This window comes from Limanda limanda, chromosome 13 (genome assembly GCF_963576545.1).
Source record: "Limanda limanda chromosome 13, fLimLim1.1, whole genome shotgun sequence".
Classification (NCBI taxonomy): domain Eukaryota; kingdom Metazoa; phylum Chordata; class Actinopteri; order Pleuronectiformes; family Pleuronectidae; genus Limanda; species Limanda limanda.
Window position 1 is genome coordinate 9,295,392 of NC_083648.1, and position 17,613 is coordinate 9,313,004.

A 17,613-nucleotide genomic window follows, 5' to 3' on the forward strand; every position below is an offset into this window, starting at 1 on the left:
AGGTGTGAAGCCACTGGCTGCTTGAAAAAAAAAAAAAAACACATCGGGAAGAGCCTGAGTCCTGGAAACAGACACGACAAGCTGAAATCTCAAAAAACAGACAGAGGGTGAGGAGAGATCAAGAGACTGTGATGTGCTTCTGACACAGTTCCCCCCAACTCCCCAGGTTCTTTCCACATACAGTGTGTGTTCTCTTCACATCCCTCAGTTAATCTCTCCTCTTTCCACCTTTTCCCCTCCCGTTAAATTGCATCACCCCCTCATCTTCCTCTCGTCCCAGCGTCTCTCTCTCTCTTTCTCTCTAGCCCTTGATAGGCCGAGGTGGTGCCTTGCCGATCTCCACGGAGATGTCTGTGTAGAGGGGAAACTTCCTGACCTGTACCACTCTGTAGGTCAGCGAGCTGATGCCATCCTTCTTCATCGTGTTCTTTGTGTTCTGGATTTTATTGAATCTGACAGAGAGAGAGAGAGAAATAATTTGATTAGTTAAAGAACATAATAGTGTTTCAAGGTGAAATGAAATAAAAACTACAAATGGCATTGTTTAAAAAAAAAAAAAAATGCTCACTTAACATTCAAGGCCAAGAGCTCGCAACACAATAACATAAGACACTATTAATACATCACAAAACCTGAGAGTTAACCAACCAAACACAATATAATGTCAATTATTTCGTAAATTATAGGTTAGAGATAATAAGGGATAAAATGCTGTTATCAAAAACATTGAAACTTATTTTACAGCATAGACTTCAAAGGTAAGATGATAATCATTCTGCTAAATTGTTTAAACTGAGGTGGAGTGGTTTTCTTTTGCAATGTTCATCATGACCAACAGGTGGTGCTATGGCCTCATTCTAGTTCCCAGGGAACAGCATCATCCATCATGTCTGCCTCGGTTTGCCTGAGCTATGCTGGTGTATCCTTCCCCATTGGCTGAGCTTCAGCAGTTACATCAGAGTCTGCTCTGATTTCAGTGTTTTCTTATTAAAGATGGAAAAACAATTCACACACTGTCAGACGGTAACACACTGAACTGTGTGTGTGTGTGTCTGTGTATGTGATTCAACCTCTGGCCCCACAACAGATTCCTAACACAAACCCTCCCTCCACCCTAAATAATAGCAGGGAGATTGGAAATTAGGCCAGAGTGTGTGTACAATCTTAAATAGCCTTTTTTATGTCTGAGCACAGTGAAGGAGCTCACGTGTGCACATTCACCCTTTTAAAAAACAAACAGTGATGGACTCCAACATGACACGTCGTCCTAATGATATGCGTGGACGTACAACTGGAGTTGACACTTCCATCCGACATAGACCACTGAGTCTACGAGTCCTTGTCAAAAGTGACTCGTGAGCGTCTCTCTCGTCTTTCTGCATCGCCTCCTTCTTCTGTCGCTCTCAAATCGAATCAAAAAGAGCTTTGCTACCATCAATGGAAGCTGGAAGAATGTCGAGCATCTTTTCCCTTGAACGTTATAATACAACAAGGTATAAATAGAATTACGTGTACTGACGTCCACTAAGGAATGATGCTTCGATCTCAGAGGGGAGGGAGTGAGTGTAAGAGGCAGAGTGCAAACGAGAGGAGAAACATCAGGCGGCTTCAAGTGAAATGACGGCTGGAGGACAGATAGGCAGGGAGATAAATATAAATCACAGAGAGAGAGAGACAGTGACAGATGGAGACAGCGAGATATACTGATATTAAAAATAAAGTGAATCAGAACGGAGGGAGAGAGAAAATTCTTTGGATCAATCTGTAACAGCCGAGATTATAAGGAATAAACTAATCCCTGTATAAATAGAGAGATTCAAACACATGTGCACTTCTGTATGTGCAGTATCACCTCAAACCCGTTCATCTTTCTCGTTTCAGTTTTATTTTAGAGTTAGAGGACAAGACAAAGGCAGCCCTCCTTTTATATTCATTAGTCTGATTTCCTAACTGGGCTAAGAAAAGCTCTATTTTAAAATCCACTGTGGGTCTCACAGGAAAACATTTCTGGTTTAGGATCTCAACAATAGCTTGTCAAGCCAGCGTCTGGGGTTATTTTGCCCCAGTGGCATATATTTCATCACTGTTGTGTAGAGAAAAATCTCAGGGGATATGTTTGACATTTAAGGAAATATGCTTATTTGCTTCGTCTGCTTTAATATCTAACGTGAGTCCATCCAGAGAAAGAGAAAGAAAATAAACCTGAGACTACATAAGTCTCTAAAAAAGACAAAGTTAGGATTTTTAAATGAGACCAGATGTTGTTAAGCATTGAAACAATCAGGCTAGCCGTTTCCCCTTGTTTTCAGTCTTGATGCTAAGCTAAGCTTGTCTCTATCTTTTTTTTTAGCATGCAGACATGAGAGAGGGATCTTTTCATCATACTCTTGGAAAGAAAGTAATTAAGCATATTTTTCCAAAAATTATAATTATTTTTTGTTAAGTTTCAAGTCGATTTGGCAAAAACCATCATCACTACCATCTGACATCAGGCGCTTCACCAAGGAGAAGCAAATCCAGGCATCAATTAAAATACACAATTAAAAACAATATTAAAAACAGTAAAGAGTCAAATTAAAAGCAGTAATAAAATCTGATGAGGACAGAGACGAAACAAACCAGTACAAATTATAATATTTGTTTTCAATAATTTAGTATGGCCCACAAAGGATGTTGTAAAAATTGAAATGGCCCTCGACAGATTCTACAAAAGACAGTCTAACACACACACACACACACACACACACATACTCTAACTGCATGGCTTTGTGCATCTCAGATGAATGAGTTGCACAATAACACTGTTCAATATTCCATTCATATGTTACCGTCTTTGGACTGTGTGTGTTGGTGTGTGTCTGTGTGTGTGTGTGTGTGTGTGTGTGTGTGTGTGTGTGTGTGTGTGTGTCTGTGTGTGCATGCTAACTGATACGCACTGCTGGTGATGAATGTCTCGTTCTTCCTTCTGCTGGCCCAGTATCTCATTTCTATGCTTAACCACCACCACAAAGGGCTGAGAGAATGGACTCCTGTGTGAGAGTGTGTGCATATTTGAGGAAACGTGTGTGTGTGTGTGTGTGTGTGTGTGTGTGTGTGTAGGGGGAGACGGTAAACATTAATCAAGCAGTCGAGACGACGCTTCACTTAAACGCTGGACATTACGCAGGTACTCCAGAAAAACTCTCCCGAAAGGCTCTATCATTAATCTGAATCAAAACAGAGGTAACTCCGCACCTGAAGACTAAGAGCGGAGACAGACGCTCGGCTTATCGGTGTAATTGAATGACAGACCTTTGCGTGTACAGCCTCGGGGTTTTAAGATATTTCTGAAAGACAAATTGATGTTGGAGGTTGTTGGTGTTGTAAGTGAACGTGACGTTTCCAGGAACCTATGACTCTACACGTATCTGCTCTGTCATAGTGATCATCTTGAAAGACAAAAATATCGTTGAGTATCCAGGCAAAACACAGACCTGTGTGTGTAAAGCTCCTTGAGGAAAAGAAAGTGGTTGAAATAGATTTTCTAGTTGGAAATGCATTTTTCAGGAATCGGGAAATCATAATAAAAACCCCAAAGGTCCTGGAAGATATACTTTATGTTATACTTACTTACTATAGAACTGTCTGTTGTCTAATGATTTAATAGTAAACTATGTCAACACCAATTGGGGTTGATTGCAATAAATCTGGTACAAACCTTCCTGACCCTCAGAGAATGAACTGTAATAACTTTGATTAGCTTTAAATCAGGTGTTATCGTCAGGTTAATTTTCTATTTGCCCAATATTTTAGTGTCAATGCCTTAATTTGTGTTTAGTGCTGATTTAAGGAAATATCTTCATTGACTTGATTAAGGTTATGAAAGAAGTAAACACTTCAAAAAGCTCAACCGTTTCCTACAAGTTTGTCAGTCAAAGAAAATTCCAGATGGTTGATGGACTGCGATATTAACACTCTGCTGCAAATAAAAACTTAAATCTTTATCTCATCTTCAGGAGATAAAAAGAGATGAATACAATTTCAGGCCAGAATAGAGACACAGCGAGAGCAACTGAGAAAAAAAAAACTAAAAACCATCCTTCCTCGCCTACACTGCCTGAACACTGCCATGAGATGGTCATCCCTCCTCTAACACTGTCCTGATTCTTCCGAGCCACTGTGCAGTATTCAAGTCTAAATCCCACATCTTTTCAAAAGTATCCTTTAAGCCGAAATTTCCGAGACTGTATAATGAGTGTCCAGAAGGGCTGCAGAAATGAGGTTTGTGCCGACTAATAGGTCCGTTACTTTCTGCCCCTCGCTACCGTTATGAATAATGTATCGGCTTCAGATAAATAGTGTCCCTGATGGTGTCACCTCTTGTTGAGGAAGTCTGGTCCACAGAGCAGAGAGGGAGAGAAGAGCGCCGGGCGAGAGGAGGAGGAAAACGGGGAGTATCAAGCACACACACATTGCAAGCAGGCACGCGCACACGCACACGCACTGACACACACATGATTTATTGACTTTGATGAAGGCAACTAGACTGGTCTGACCTAGCCGGCTCCCATCTCTTTGGTGTCCATTCAGCGGGCAATTACAGCAGGATCGTTGAATCTCTCTCTCTCTCTCTCTCCCGTTAAAACTAATGATGGATGACATATTGTGCAGGTCTGGCTATTTCAGACTTCTTCGTATTGAAGATATTGTGGCCATTTTACAGTATTGATTGTTAGTTTGAAAGTTAATCCCCTTCTAGATGAAGTTCTGACGTTTCACTTATTTCAGCAGCAAAACATCTTAATGTCGCCTAGAGAGTGTCATTTCTCTTCTGTTGATGCTGCAGACTTGACCTTTGGCTAAGTTGCAGTTCTCACAGACATCAGATTCTGCTGAAGGGTAAGATACATGGAAATTTGACAAAATACCAAAACAATAAACTGCCAATAAACGGTATACACATGTGAAGCCAGAGGGAGTGTAAAGTTTTTTATGTTAAATCTAATCTAATGGTTTGTTACAAAACAAATTTTCCTTAATGAGTCATTGGCTACTTGTTTGTCATAAGCATTGAGTAAATCTATCTATGGATATCTTAAAAGAAGGTTTGATATTTTCAGTAATTTTTTGTGTGTCAATTTCACCTAAAACATTTTCAGTATTTTTTAAATTCTAACTCAGTAGATCCTGTCTTTTTAAGGGACTGTTTTCAGTCAATGTGAGAATCAAATTTTACTTTATAAAAGAAGTTTTATTCCCACAGTCAAAAGTTCAGTTTTAACTACTGAAAAAAGCTCATGATTAATTTAGCTGTAAAATGTGTAATGCCATTAAAACAGCAAAAACAAATTATGTGAAAAATACAGTGAGATCTCTGGATGCAACTCTCCATATGATTTGGTGCTCTCCAGTACTTTGTACCGTATAGATGCAATTATTAATGTATGAATAATAATCAACTTTTAATTCCTTTTTTTAACTGCGAATATGAAATTAAAAGTAAACGTGTCACAATTTGTTTATCTGGGTTTACTGCATGAGAAAAAACTGTCACTTCTCTTTCACATGACTTTCGCTGCCAGCAATTTTTTAATCATCTTATAAACCAATTTAAGAGCCACAGCTAAAACCACGAGGGGGTGCAGTCCTGTCAAAACACTGTGACACAATAATTTCACAAGAAATCTAACTAAAACAATATTGGAGGAAAGAACAGGGTTCACTATGTCTTCATTGTGCCTGAGCTGCAGCAGCTATCGATTCTTGTGTTGAGAGGCATCGCTGCACCGGCCAATTCAGGCATGAAAACAGGGCTTTCTAAAGGAGAATTAACAGCGATAATCCATGTTTAAGCAGCTTAATATGAGGTGCTATACTCCTGGTGATAAATGGGTCTAGAAGGGCTCATCTCAGCATATTGGTTCTCATTCATCAAACCCTAACACATTTATATGGGAAAGCAGTTTTCCACATTTGTCAGAACAGCAATTCGAAGGGACGAAGCCAGAAGAGCAACATTTGAACCCCCGCGGCCATATCTCTGAAAAGCAATTTTTGTTTTATTGGAAATGTTTTGCAAAATCTTCAAATCTGTCACTGACAAGAAAGGCCAAGTCCAAGTCTGCAGAGGAAGTTTTTTACTTTTATTTAGCTTCATCATTTGGTGCTTAGTCTATCTGATGACCCCATCTGAGGATGCAGCTGTTTCCACCGCACTGGCTTTGCAGAACCTTAGACTCTACAGTCAGCTTTAGTGTTTATGAATTTAAAGAACCAGAAATCTTTCAATTCCACAAATGTTATTTAATCAGCATATGTCCACACCTCAGTGGCTTCTTGCATCTTTAAGCATCCTGTTAGGAGTGATGATGTTTTATCATTGAAGAAGAATGTCTCTAAAATCCTTAACCTGATGCAGAACCATCTGAAGAAGCTTTGCTGGAAGCCAATAGAGGAATAGGCTTTTTTCAAAAAATCCTCAGCAGGTGATTGAATAAACCATCTGTCTGTGTTTGCAGAAGCCAGTTGGAAAAAGACATAAACCATCAAGAAGAGTCTTCCGTGTTATTTTCTTTGCTCTTTTTTCATTGAATATATTCTTTCCTATTCTGATATAACTGATGCACATGAGACTTGCCCTGAGCGGCCAGTAGTTCCTCCTCCATCGAATGCTGATTGGTCTGAAACGCTATGGTTCAGAATAGATTCTTAACTGCAAAGAACCAAGCAGCATTGAAACGTTAACAACTCCTCAAACATTTAAAAATGTCCGATTAAAGTCTAATTTTATGTTTTGTTTTTTTAGCATTATACTTCCATTTTATCCATCTAGGTTGTAGAAATACAGAACTGTAGCAGCAGAAGAGGCAGCCATAGTGTTGTTGTGGTAACGTGAATTACAATTTAAGTGCAAAACAAAAGGAAAGTCTTCTCGTTTAAAGCATCTCAGATAAACTAGGAAAAATGGACAGAATGAAATCAGATACAACATTGAACCGAGGAGTCGTGATAGTGTGTTATCATCTCTCACAGCTGGACCCCTATTGTTTCTTGTGCTCATGTGTTCCGAGCAGTGATATTGCTTTGTAGCTAACACTAATTATCAGGACATGTTATTGATAGTTTGCCATTTGCAGCGCCACACATTCCTAATTCTCTCAAACAGATGTGAGAAAGTTTGCGGCGTGCAGAGTGTGTAGCTGTGGAACATAAGCGGCAGTGGGATCGATCCCGATGTAAAGCCGTAGAAGGAGTTTGGACAGTGATGCAGTACCTCTGTGGGTTGGGCTCGTTGTGTTTGTCTCTCTCGTGTTTAATCATTCTGTAGCGGCCGATGCGAACGTCTGGCCTGGACACCTTCATCCCGTTCAGAGTGATCCTGCAACACACACAGAGACCACAACTATTAGAGGGAGAGAGAGGGAAACAAACACAGAGGCAAAGAGGGAGGCTAGAAAATAAATAAAAAGTACCGCCCTGTGGTTGTATGCCTCCGTCCATGTGTTCCTGACATTCTGCATTCACAATAATATGGAAATTATGTGACCTTTAACCTTTGACCACTGAAATCTGACGAGTTCATCTTTGTGTTCACGTGATTTTGAAGAAATTCCCTAAAGGCAGACTTGAGGTGAAAATCAAACCAATAAATCCATAACTCCATTTAGGAATTAATCCATACGTGAACATTCGTGCCAAGGATCCTCTTTAGGCATCTTAAGATATAAAGAGATATATAAATTGAATCAGTTCATCCCTGAGTCAAACTGAACCTTTGTACCAAATTAGAAGCAAGAAAGAAAGAAAGAATGAAAGAAAGAAAGAAAGAAAGAAAGAAAGAAAGGCATTCTTGAGATATTAGTGTTCACAAGAAGACAAACGGACAGATGGTCAAACGGATGGACAAACTGAAAACATAATGCCACTGTCTGTCACAGGCGTAGAAAGAGCGGAGAGAAAATGATAAGATCTTTCCTACACAGTTTGCTTGTGGAAACTTTATTGTTTTTACAAAACACCAGTAAAACAAGCCCCACTGATACCTGCCAGGACAGATACCCCATTGATTTGTTTAACTATGGAAGCCTCTTAAATAGCTGAACTTTCAAACATATATTTTTTTCACAGCATCAAAGTTTGATTTATCTCGTGTCAAAGCCATTACTTTCCACAAAGAGAAAAGAGATCTCTTTGTCGACTCAGACCAAAGCCATTACTTCTCATAATGACAGTGGCTGCAGTCGCTCGGTCAGCTGAGGGAGTCAGAACAACCAGTGCTACACTGATTTTCAAGTTCAACTTATTAATCTTTGACCCCAAACATGCCGACCTCCACAATGTGCACATACGTATCTGCACTGCAATAACAATGACAGAGAGGTGGACAGACTATAGCGAGCCATAACTATATCTATAGTGTTTAAACATAGATATAAATTCAAACCTATTCCTTAGTTGCTACCACTCTTTCTTGAGCCATTTTCAGACATAAACTCTGGAAAATGTCCAGAAAATTGGGTCTTACCGCTAAAGCCCTCGAATCTTATTGTCTTTCCAAGTTGACATCTTCATTGGCATTGTCTATTCGTAGTGTACGGCTCCTCCTTTTCATCAGGGGGATATTCGTATTCTTCCAGTTTCTTGTCTGTCGTATGTTTGAAAATACATCAACACCACCACTCGCTTGCTGTACATTTTCTAGAATAACTCCCGCTGTATTCTCACGTGGGCTCACTCGGACATTTTACAGACATTTTACTGAAGGGCTTGCAGGAAAAGTTCCAAAAACAGTCCATCATCGTTCTCACTTACAGCCCCTCGAGAAAATTGCAGCCATATTGCAAACATTGTCAACCACAAACAAACAAAACCGACAGCGACAGCTTTTACTGTAAAAGCTAAAAAGAAAGAACAGGAGCAGTGAACTTGACGGCCACCAGCTGGGAGAGAAGCCGGGGATTTACAGCGAGTTTCAGTTAAAACAAAGCGTGAGACTTTGAGACACAGAGTGGTTGTGTTGCATTACCGCCGAGATGCAATACAAGGGCAAACCTGCACAGAGATTTGTATCTAATGCAACAACAAATGGAGAACGGGGCTAACACAAACAACAGATCTGTTCCACACAAAGCCTGGTTTAAACCCAGGGGCTGACGGAGACATTGATATTCATACCTGCAATCATATCGAGGATTGTGTGTGTGTACGGAATGAGGAATTCTCATCCGCCGCCCGCGACGCTCCGATGCAGAGTCAGTCTCAGAAAGCATTCAGGCCTGATATTGCTCCTCAGCAACTCTTAGTCTTCTCTACCGTTCAAATGCCTTCTCTTGCGTCGGAATGCCTGACCCTCTTCTGCCTTATTTCACATCCTCTCTTCTTCCCAGAGCTTACATTTCTTGTGTCCTTGCTTCCTTTTCTACCACCTTGTTTAATTGTTCCCCCCTTCCCCCTCCCAATTTCGTTTCATCTCTCTTTTGTATCAATGGGTTTTTGAGGCTGAAGCCACATGTTTGTACAGTATATTAAAGGTTCAGAGAGGTGGCTAACAATCAGCTATACGTCAAGCAGAAAAAAAATATGATTTTCAGATTTTATTTTGTCGAAGAATGACTAATTTCTTTCGATAATGAAAGGAACATTGGGGGAATTGTTTGTTTTTGTGCAAGAAGATTGCACGAGAAGATTGAAATATGAAGCTAGAGTCAGGAATGCTATGTTTATCTGAGTGAAAATAGTGGAAAGAGAGGGAAACGAGCTGACTCCATTGCCAGAAACACATGTAACACAATTTTTATGTGACATGCAAGGTGGTGCACTGGTTAGAAGATTCTGGGTTCGAACATGTGAGCTGGACAGAGTCATTCTGTGGAGTTCACATGTTCTTCCTGTGTCTGTTTCCTCCGGGTTCACTCACAGTCCAAAGACATGCAGCTTAGCAGAGCTGGACACTCGAATGGCCTAAGAGGGTTAATGAGAGCAGGTTGTTTGTCTCTGTGTGTCGGCGCTGCAGTGAGCTGGCGACCGGTCGAGGTTGTACCCCACCTCTCACCCATCGTTAGCTGGGATTGGTTCCAGCTCCCCTGCCACCCTCAAAGGATAAGTGGTATAGATAACGGATGGATGGAAGCGAAGAGTAATTAATGAGTTTTCGAGGCGAGGGTGTAAATACTTTTGAACCTTGGACAGAGCCACCATACGCCAGCTGTTTCTTCCTGCCGTTAGTGTTTATGTTAAACTAGGCTGTATAGTTTATTGCTGCACTGTCCTTTCCTCCCCCCCTCCTCCTTCTCAGCCCATCTCTTCCTCTATTCCTTCCCTGCATCCTCTCCTCTCCTCTGTTCTTTCCACCTCTTTCATCCTGCTACAAGCTTTCCTCTTCAAGGCTTTGCTTATTTCCCCTTCCTTCTCCTCCTGTCCTCTCAAAAGCACAGTAACCAGCGAGAGATGCAAAACTCAAACTCCAATAAAACAACCCTCGCGTAAATAAATTCACTGAGAAACTAAATAACGAATCTTCTTCCTCTCTCTCCTTCTCTTTGCTGACTTGGCACGACTGCATAGATGACTGCCTTTGTCTGTGTGTGTGTGTGTTTGTGAATGCACATGTGAGCATGCATGCATTTGCATAATTTACAGATTTATTATGCTGCAAATAATGTGAGAGTGAGGAAGACTCCACTTCTTTAGCTTTTCAGTGAGCTTAGTTATACATAAAGTTATTTGCAGTTCTGTATCTTTAAAATTATCTTCTTTTTGCCCATTGCTCTGCACAGAGTGAGATAGAAATATTACTTGATTGCTCTTCATCTGCCAGAAGTACTCAGATCCTTAAATACTTAATACTGAATACTCAAATAAAAGTGTAACTCCTGCATATAAGAAAGAGTACAAACGTATTATCAGATCAATTTAGTTATCGTTTAAAGTGAAAGTACTTGTATTTGAAGAAAATCAACAGTTTGACTAATGTATAAATACAGTATTTTATTATTAGAGCTGGTCAAAGCTTTTACAAACAAGTCCTGTGGTTGCCAAACTCTCAAAGGTCACAAGATGAAGCTGCAGGGTCAAGAGATGATTCTGTAACACACATTTTGGAATCATTTCACAGACTTATTCTTAATCTTTTAGCCTTTTGTAAAATATCGTAGAGTTTGAGATTATTTAAATTAAACCGTCTGTGGAGTTTAGAGTGGAAATTAAACCATCTGACACCTTGACAACCCCAATAAGATACTGAGGTCACAAGCCAAAAAGAAAAACTGCAGTTCTGATGATAAGTTCTGTGACTCAAAGTATAAATAAAGTTCTCAGCTTCACATACAGCAGATATTACATGAGAGCCAACAGCCACATCAAATCATTCTGTTGGTGGCAGTGATTCTAAGAGACTCTGTAAAAGATTGTTAAATATATCTTAACTGGGGTCTGTGAGTGATTTTTTAATTTGGCGATGTGCGGTAGTGCGTTTATATCTAAAACATCACTCTCAGGAAATGTGAAAGTGTCCAGACGTTTGAAGAAAATTACAGATCTACGGAGGACACGACTTATGATGTGTGGAAGCTTCTGAAAAGTGAGGTCGCACAAGCACTTGAAGTTTGCAGCTGCCTTCAACACTCCAGAGTCATTGTTTTGGTTTTTGGGTCGAAAACTTTAACGGTTCATACTCTCATCAAACTTTCATAAGCAGCAGCAGCAAACAAGCAGAAATAAAAGAAGAAATTAGACTGAAATTCATCACACAGACAGAAACACGACTCGAAAGGAGCGATGCTGTTGTTGTGTATCTGCTGAATGGACAAAACAAATTAATCAGCGCAGGTTTAAACCATGAGGCCCAACAAATTCACCAAATGTTTCATCTGCTTGTGTTTTGGCATAATTAGTAGGAGTAGAACTCATTGTGCTCAGTTCTTGTGGGATGTGGGAAATGTTCAAGCTTTGGAGGCGATAGTTAACTGGACTGTGAGATACTGAAGCATCCTCTCTGTTTGTCCAACGTGGGCAACAGCAAAATAAAAATAATCCTCAGAGAAAATAGAGGCCGTTTGTTTGGGGCTTCTCGAACACAGGTTGGTTGGTCAGAGTGTGTTTGCCTGAGGATAATATTACCAGTGCCTCTTTGAAATCTGTAACTTTTGTTTCATCCTATATCTCATAACTTCTCTTGCAGTGTTCAGAAACCTCTGAGTCTCATACAGAGCGTGGGGCGCCTCTGTCGATAGGAATATTTCTTTGATAAATAAATGCTGGTCTGAGACACTTGGTAAGAAAAGATACACACACACAATCACACACACACACACACAGGATTGGGAAGTAGGGTTTGTGTGGTTTCAGAGGTAATGTATGAAGTCAGTGCAAAAATAAAGTGTGAAATCCACTTCAGCTGTGACCTTCCAGGGTCTTGTGTTTTAGTGTGGATGCATGCGTGTGTTGCAATGTGCTGTGTAGAAACTAATCAACTATCTTCTCCTCCTCCTTGTCGACAGCAGAGATTTCTGCCCTTGACCAAAACAAAACTTCAACTGGAGCAGAAGCGAGCACACACACACGCACAAGCACACGCACACACACACTCCAACGCCACACCACATCGGTGGAGTGATTATTTCTCACTGCTGTGACAGGAGTAGGCAGTAACATGGCGTGACAGCATAGTGTGATTATTATGTAACGGACAGGGCGCTGAGGACACAGTGAAGAAGCCGGATGGGATTCTTCAGTGTCTCCTGAGCCGAACCATTCGACAGCCACCTCCACAGAAACACAGCGGGTGGCTGGCGGCTGTAAAACTCCTCGCAGTCGGGGGGGGCCTCTGTGCACTTTTTTGAGGAGACAGGTGGAAATTACGAGAGCTTTGGTGGAGAAAATAAAACGGAGAACACTGTTTTTCCAAAGACTGGATCAGTAAGAACATTTGTGCCACAGTAAGAGTAAAGCAACAGCCTCTGACTGATACATATATTTCTAAAACAAGGTTGTCCGCCTGCGCTAACCAGTAAAGTTACACTTTTCACCAATGTCTGTCCAGACTGCACATAAAGAAGCTTCTCCACTTCCTCCCACTATCCCACTATCCCACTATTAAGCTAACATATCTATAGCTATAAAACTAATTAAAAACAAACCTACATAAGTGTGAAGATCTACATACAATGAGAGACAACATCCATCATGTTTGAGCTGTTACCCTGGTTATTAAAGGCTCTATATAAGGGCAGTGGGGAGTGAATCCATTCATAGTTAAAACAGCGTAACTAACAGCAGCACCTTGTCCGTTTGAAAAGCTCCTAATCTTGTGAAGCAGAGTGAAGAGTCCAGCGCTTCTCTCTCCTTGGAGAAATCTCTGCCTGATTATATGATCCACCATGAAAAGTTTTATTTGCAGCCTAAGGCAAAGAAGGACTGCATGTGTTTGCATGTGTTTGTGTGTCTTCTGGGTAAGTGGTCCAGACAAACACACACACACTCCCACAAACACCCCCACACACACACCGAGGATCTACTTGATTGAATTAATCAGGAATTTCTCAGGCTCTCCTCTCTCGTTCCCACCAGTGGAGTTAATTGCATTAGAGCAATGGAGTGAAGGAAAATTGGGAGTTAAGTCTGACGTCCTGCCTCGGTTCCCTCTTCCTCCACAAATGAGATGAGAGAGGACGAGGGGGAGGAGGAGGAGGAAGAGGAGGTTTTGTGGGTTGAAGGATGCACAGCAGAGAGAAAGTAATGGAAAAGTGCTGCATGTGGGAGTGAATAGGAGAGAGAGGGAAGATTCGGAACCTTCTGCGTGTTGTCTTTTTTTACACAAAATCAAAGATTGCACACTTTCCAAGTAGCGATATTTAATAATGTAGTCGCCAATCTAAATTAATTAAAGGAAATGATTTGTCAGAGATCTGAGCAGCGATGTAAGGTTGATAAGCTACCACCTCTAAATCAGCCTGAGAAGCTAATAAAATATATAGATCAGAAAAGTACAGAGACCCAGAGGGGAAACTGGGGGGAAGAATTTTGGTAGGGAGTATAAATTCAAGGGCTAAACTTATGGTCTCTTGCACAAATATGCTGTGTTTTATGATCGCTGTAATTCCAGCCAATTTTCTGCAAAATTCTCCTCATGATTTCTGGAACATTAGCTGCAAGAATATTTCCGAGAAAGGACCAGGCAGCTTGGCACTCCGTTGTGTTATGAGCGAAATGAAGAATGTGTGAGTACAACTCTACAGCTACAAGCCAAGCAGTGTATTGGGTTCACGTTTTAAATAAAGAGAAACTAAGAGAGTCATTTCACAAGAGTTAAACCATCAATAAAATACAAAGGGAGAGATAAGTGCAGCAGTATGGTGGTGATGCACCTTGATGTTAGTTGCCACCCATCAATAGACCAAAAGAAGAAGAAGAAGAAGAAGAAGAAGAAGAAGAAGAAGAAGAAGAAGAAGAAGAAGAAGAAGAAGAAGAAGAAGAAGAAGAAGAAGAAGAAGAAGAAGAAGAAGAAGAAGCATCAATCTGCAATTATCAATATTAAAAATATCGTGGGAAAACAATGTAAGGGGATTGTGGGACCATGTAACACTAAAATTTCTATATGAAAAGGGGAAAATTAAATAAAGTTTTCACATTTTTCGTCTCTATTTTTCCATATAGAAAGTTTAACTGATAAGCGCTGACACTTCAAAGGTCACCTCCTGAGTCTCTGCTCAAGTTTCATTTATATAATCTGTTAGAATTCCTTCATCTGGCATGTAAAGCCTATACATTCCTATTACGTAACAGATTATATAGGTCAGAGATGTCGAGAAAGAATGAATATAAAGTGTCTAGCTAGCAGACGTGGAGTCATCATATATCATCTCTTAGGATGAACTGGATGTTCTAGACTTAGCTGGAGTCTGGGGGACAAAAATAGGTTTGTTCTATTTGAATGAAGGAATCCATATTCATTAGTTTATTAATACAATAACAAGGATCTCTGGGTTTCTGGCAGATACATCTATAAAACTAAAACGTGTTTGTCAAGGGCTTGACATGCAAGTGTTAATACAGAAAATATCCTGACACGTACATCACTGTCGAGGCGTCGTGGGAACATGTGCCGTCCTTGTGGCTGCGTGTGTGCATGATGCTGGCTCAGGCTTATGTTGGAAGCCACTGCTGGGAGGGCTAGTGGGAGGAGGGCGAGGACAGAAGGGAGTGTGCGTGGAAGGCTAGTCAGCGGGGGAAGCCCTGGGGGGGGGGGGGGGGGTGCAGCCTCTACCCAAGGCTACTGCGTGTTCAGGGAGGTGAGAACAGAGCGAGGAAGAAAAGCCTTCCCCTCTCCTCTACGCTCTCTTTAATATCGTTTTAGATTTAGACGGGGAATGGGTCATGGGTAAGTGGCAGTGGGAGTCATCTAAGTGGAATGTGTCCTCTCCACCGCAGGCCCGGGCAGCGGGAACAGCTCGTCCCCTCGGGCGGCCAGTAAGCTAGCAGGACCCATTTCAGGCAGTGGCCATGTCATGGTCTGTGGCATCAAAACCAGCATAAAAAGGGAAATCGCTGGAGGGGAGGGAGCAAGAGTGGGAAGCACGCAGAGGCACGGAGGGTTGCAGGGAGCGGGTGCTTTGGTGGAGTATGAAAGAGCGATATAGTTGATGCTCCTTTTTTCTTGAGAGGTTATCAGAAAAGTCATTAGATGGGGGGGTTCAACTTCAGGTTCAGGGAGGCTTCTGGACATCAGGCTGGACGCAGGGTTCAAACCTGTGACCCTGGTGCCTTTTAACAACAGAGGGCAGATTTCACGGGAGCCAATTCACTGTGATCTCAACCGCGGCTCTTTTATCTCTCGGCTCCTGCTCTCTTCTCCTCTGGTCATTTCACCAGGTCCTGAGAGACGGAGCCGACTCAAGTGTAAGTTCACTCAGCTGGAGACTCCGAGCTCCTCTCTGCTCTCTACTGGAGCCCAATGGTCTGAACTCTTTCAGCTACAGATCACACAAGTTCGTGGCCTCGGGGGCAAGCTAGCATGTTGCCAAGGAGCACTAAACTAAAAAGAAACGTTAACGCTCATAGTTCTGCAAGTGTTTGCCCATAAAGCAAAGTACTGGACCAGACGATGTTCTATAGAGGAGGTTAAGAGATGATAAAACCTCACAATCGATCCTGAAGGGGAAATGAATGTCCATCAAATTATATGGCGATTCCATCTAAGAGTTGCTGAGACAATTTACTTACAACCACAGATATCAACTCTAATGGTGGAACTAGATGAGACATAATGACATCACCCGAGTCGTTAGAATTCATCGTCTGGGAATCAGAAACATCCATTAGAGAGTTGTTAAATTAATAATAATAATGTTGTAAACAGATAATGCATTAATAAATCAAACCCATAAATATATCACAGTGTATTCCATTTGCAGAATGTCATCATTGCTAATCTTTCAATCGTATCAGCACGGAGATATTTATAGCAATTAAAGTTTTGAAGGTGACGCATTCAAATGATCAGATTCAAGACGTTTTAAACCTCCACTCCACCGATTTCCTCACTTATATTATCAAAGCAATCGACAGTAGACAAAATGAAAAATCTTAAAAGATTCATAAAATTTGCCATCATCCTGTTGTTGTTGATGTTAAGTAAAAGTTCTATTACACTGTCTTTAAGTTTAAAATATTAAAACGGAAGGTAAATACCACAAAGAAGCTTATTTATTCAAGTGTCTCCTTTGATATCTACAGTTTCTGTCTGAGGAGGAATTTTGAAAGTTATGGTAAATTTGATTTTTTTCTTTTAATACTGGGATTTTAATGATGTTCCTGTGTGTCACTTCACATTTCATGGCAGTCGGAGAGGAGGAAGTATCTTGAGGGAAACTCTCAGCATCTAATGGCCGAGCGCAGCCATCACCCAAATGAAAAGATGAGGTTTAACTTTATCTGGCACGTAATTGCTCTCACACACACGCACACACACACACACACACGAAACACGACTGCTACACACAGATCTTTCCGATCGTATCTTTCCCGACGCTGCCAAACAAGTGTAATCTCTCCTGAATACTGTGTTGACAGTCCATTCTCAAAAGCAGCAATTTTCAAATGTTGTTTTTCCCCGTGTTGTACAGTTTAACTTTTTCTTATATTGCTATTACACTGAGAGGAGGAAGATAAGCTTCACAGTGTGAGAGTGACAGCGGGACACACACAGAGAATAACTGAAAGTGAATAAAAGAGATAGAATACAAAGATGGAGGTCGCATTTTGTCCTGCTTGAGTGTGTGTAGCTGAGTGTGTGCACTCAAAATTGATCCAGTCAGGCCTCAGTCTCTGAATAATAATTCATCGGTTCATGTGACTGAGATACATTTACTTTCAAAACTAATTTCTTCAATCCTGAAAATCTTTATGCAATTTTGGAATTTGATATAATCAGCGAATATCAATGAATATAAATGGAACTGAGAAAAATCCACTTCCATCATCATCCTGGTATTTAGAAACTAGAAGTAACCATATTTGACAGAAGTGACCATATCTAACAAAATGAACCTCATTCTGTATTAAAGAAGATTCTTGAAACTCATTTGGAAAATGTAATTTCCTCAAACCTCTATAGAAACGTACTTATTTTTACAACCA

The 17,613-nt window shown here is 40.9% G+C and overlaps 1 protein-coding gene across 1 annotated transcript in view; it reads right to left on the reverse strand.

Annotated features, from left to right (window-relative positions):
- Positions 1 to 301: 301 nt before the first annotated feature.
- Positions 302 to 17,613, reverse strand: part of b4galt2 (UDP-Gal:betaGlcNAc beta 1,4- galactosyltransferase, polypeptide 2) — a 96,902-nt gene continuing 79,590 nt past the window's right edge. Inside the window, exons 6-7 of the mRNA XM_061084828.1 lie at positions 7,253 to 7,357; positions 302 to 452 (exon numbers count right to left, since the gene is read on the reverse strand). Of these exons, the coding sequence (XP_060940811.1) occupies positions 302 to 452; positions 7,253 to 7,357 (256 nt within the window). The remainder of the gene's footprint in view (positions 453 to 7,252; positions 7,358 to 17,613) is intronic.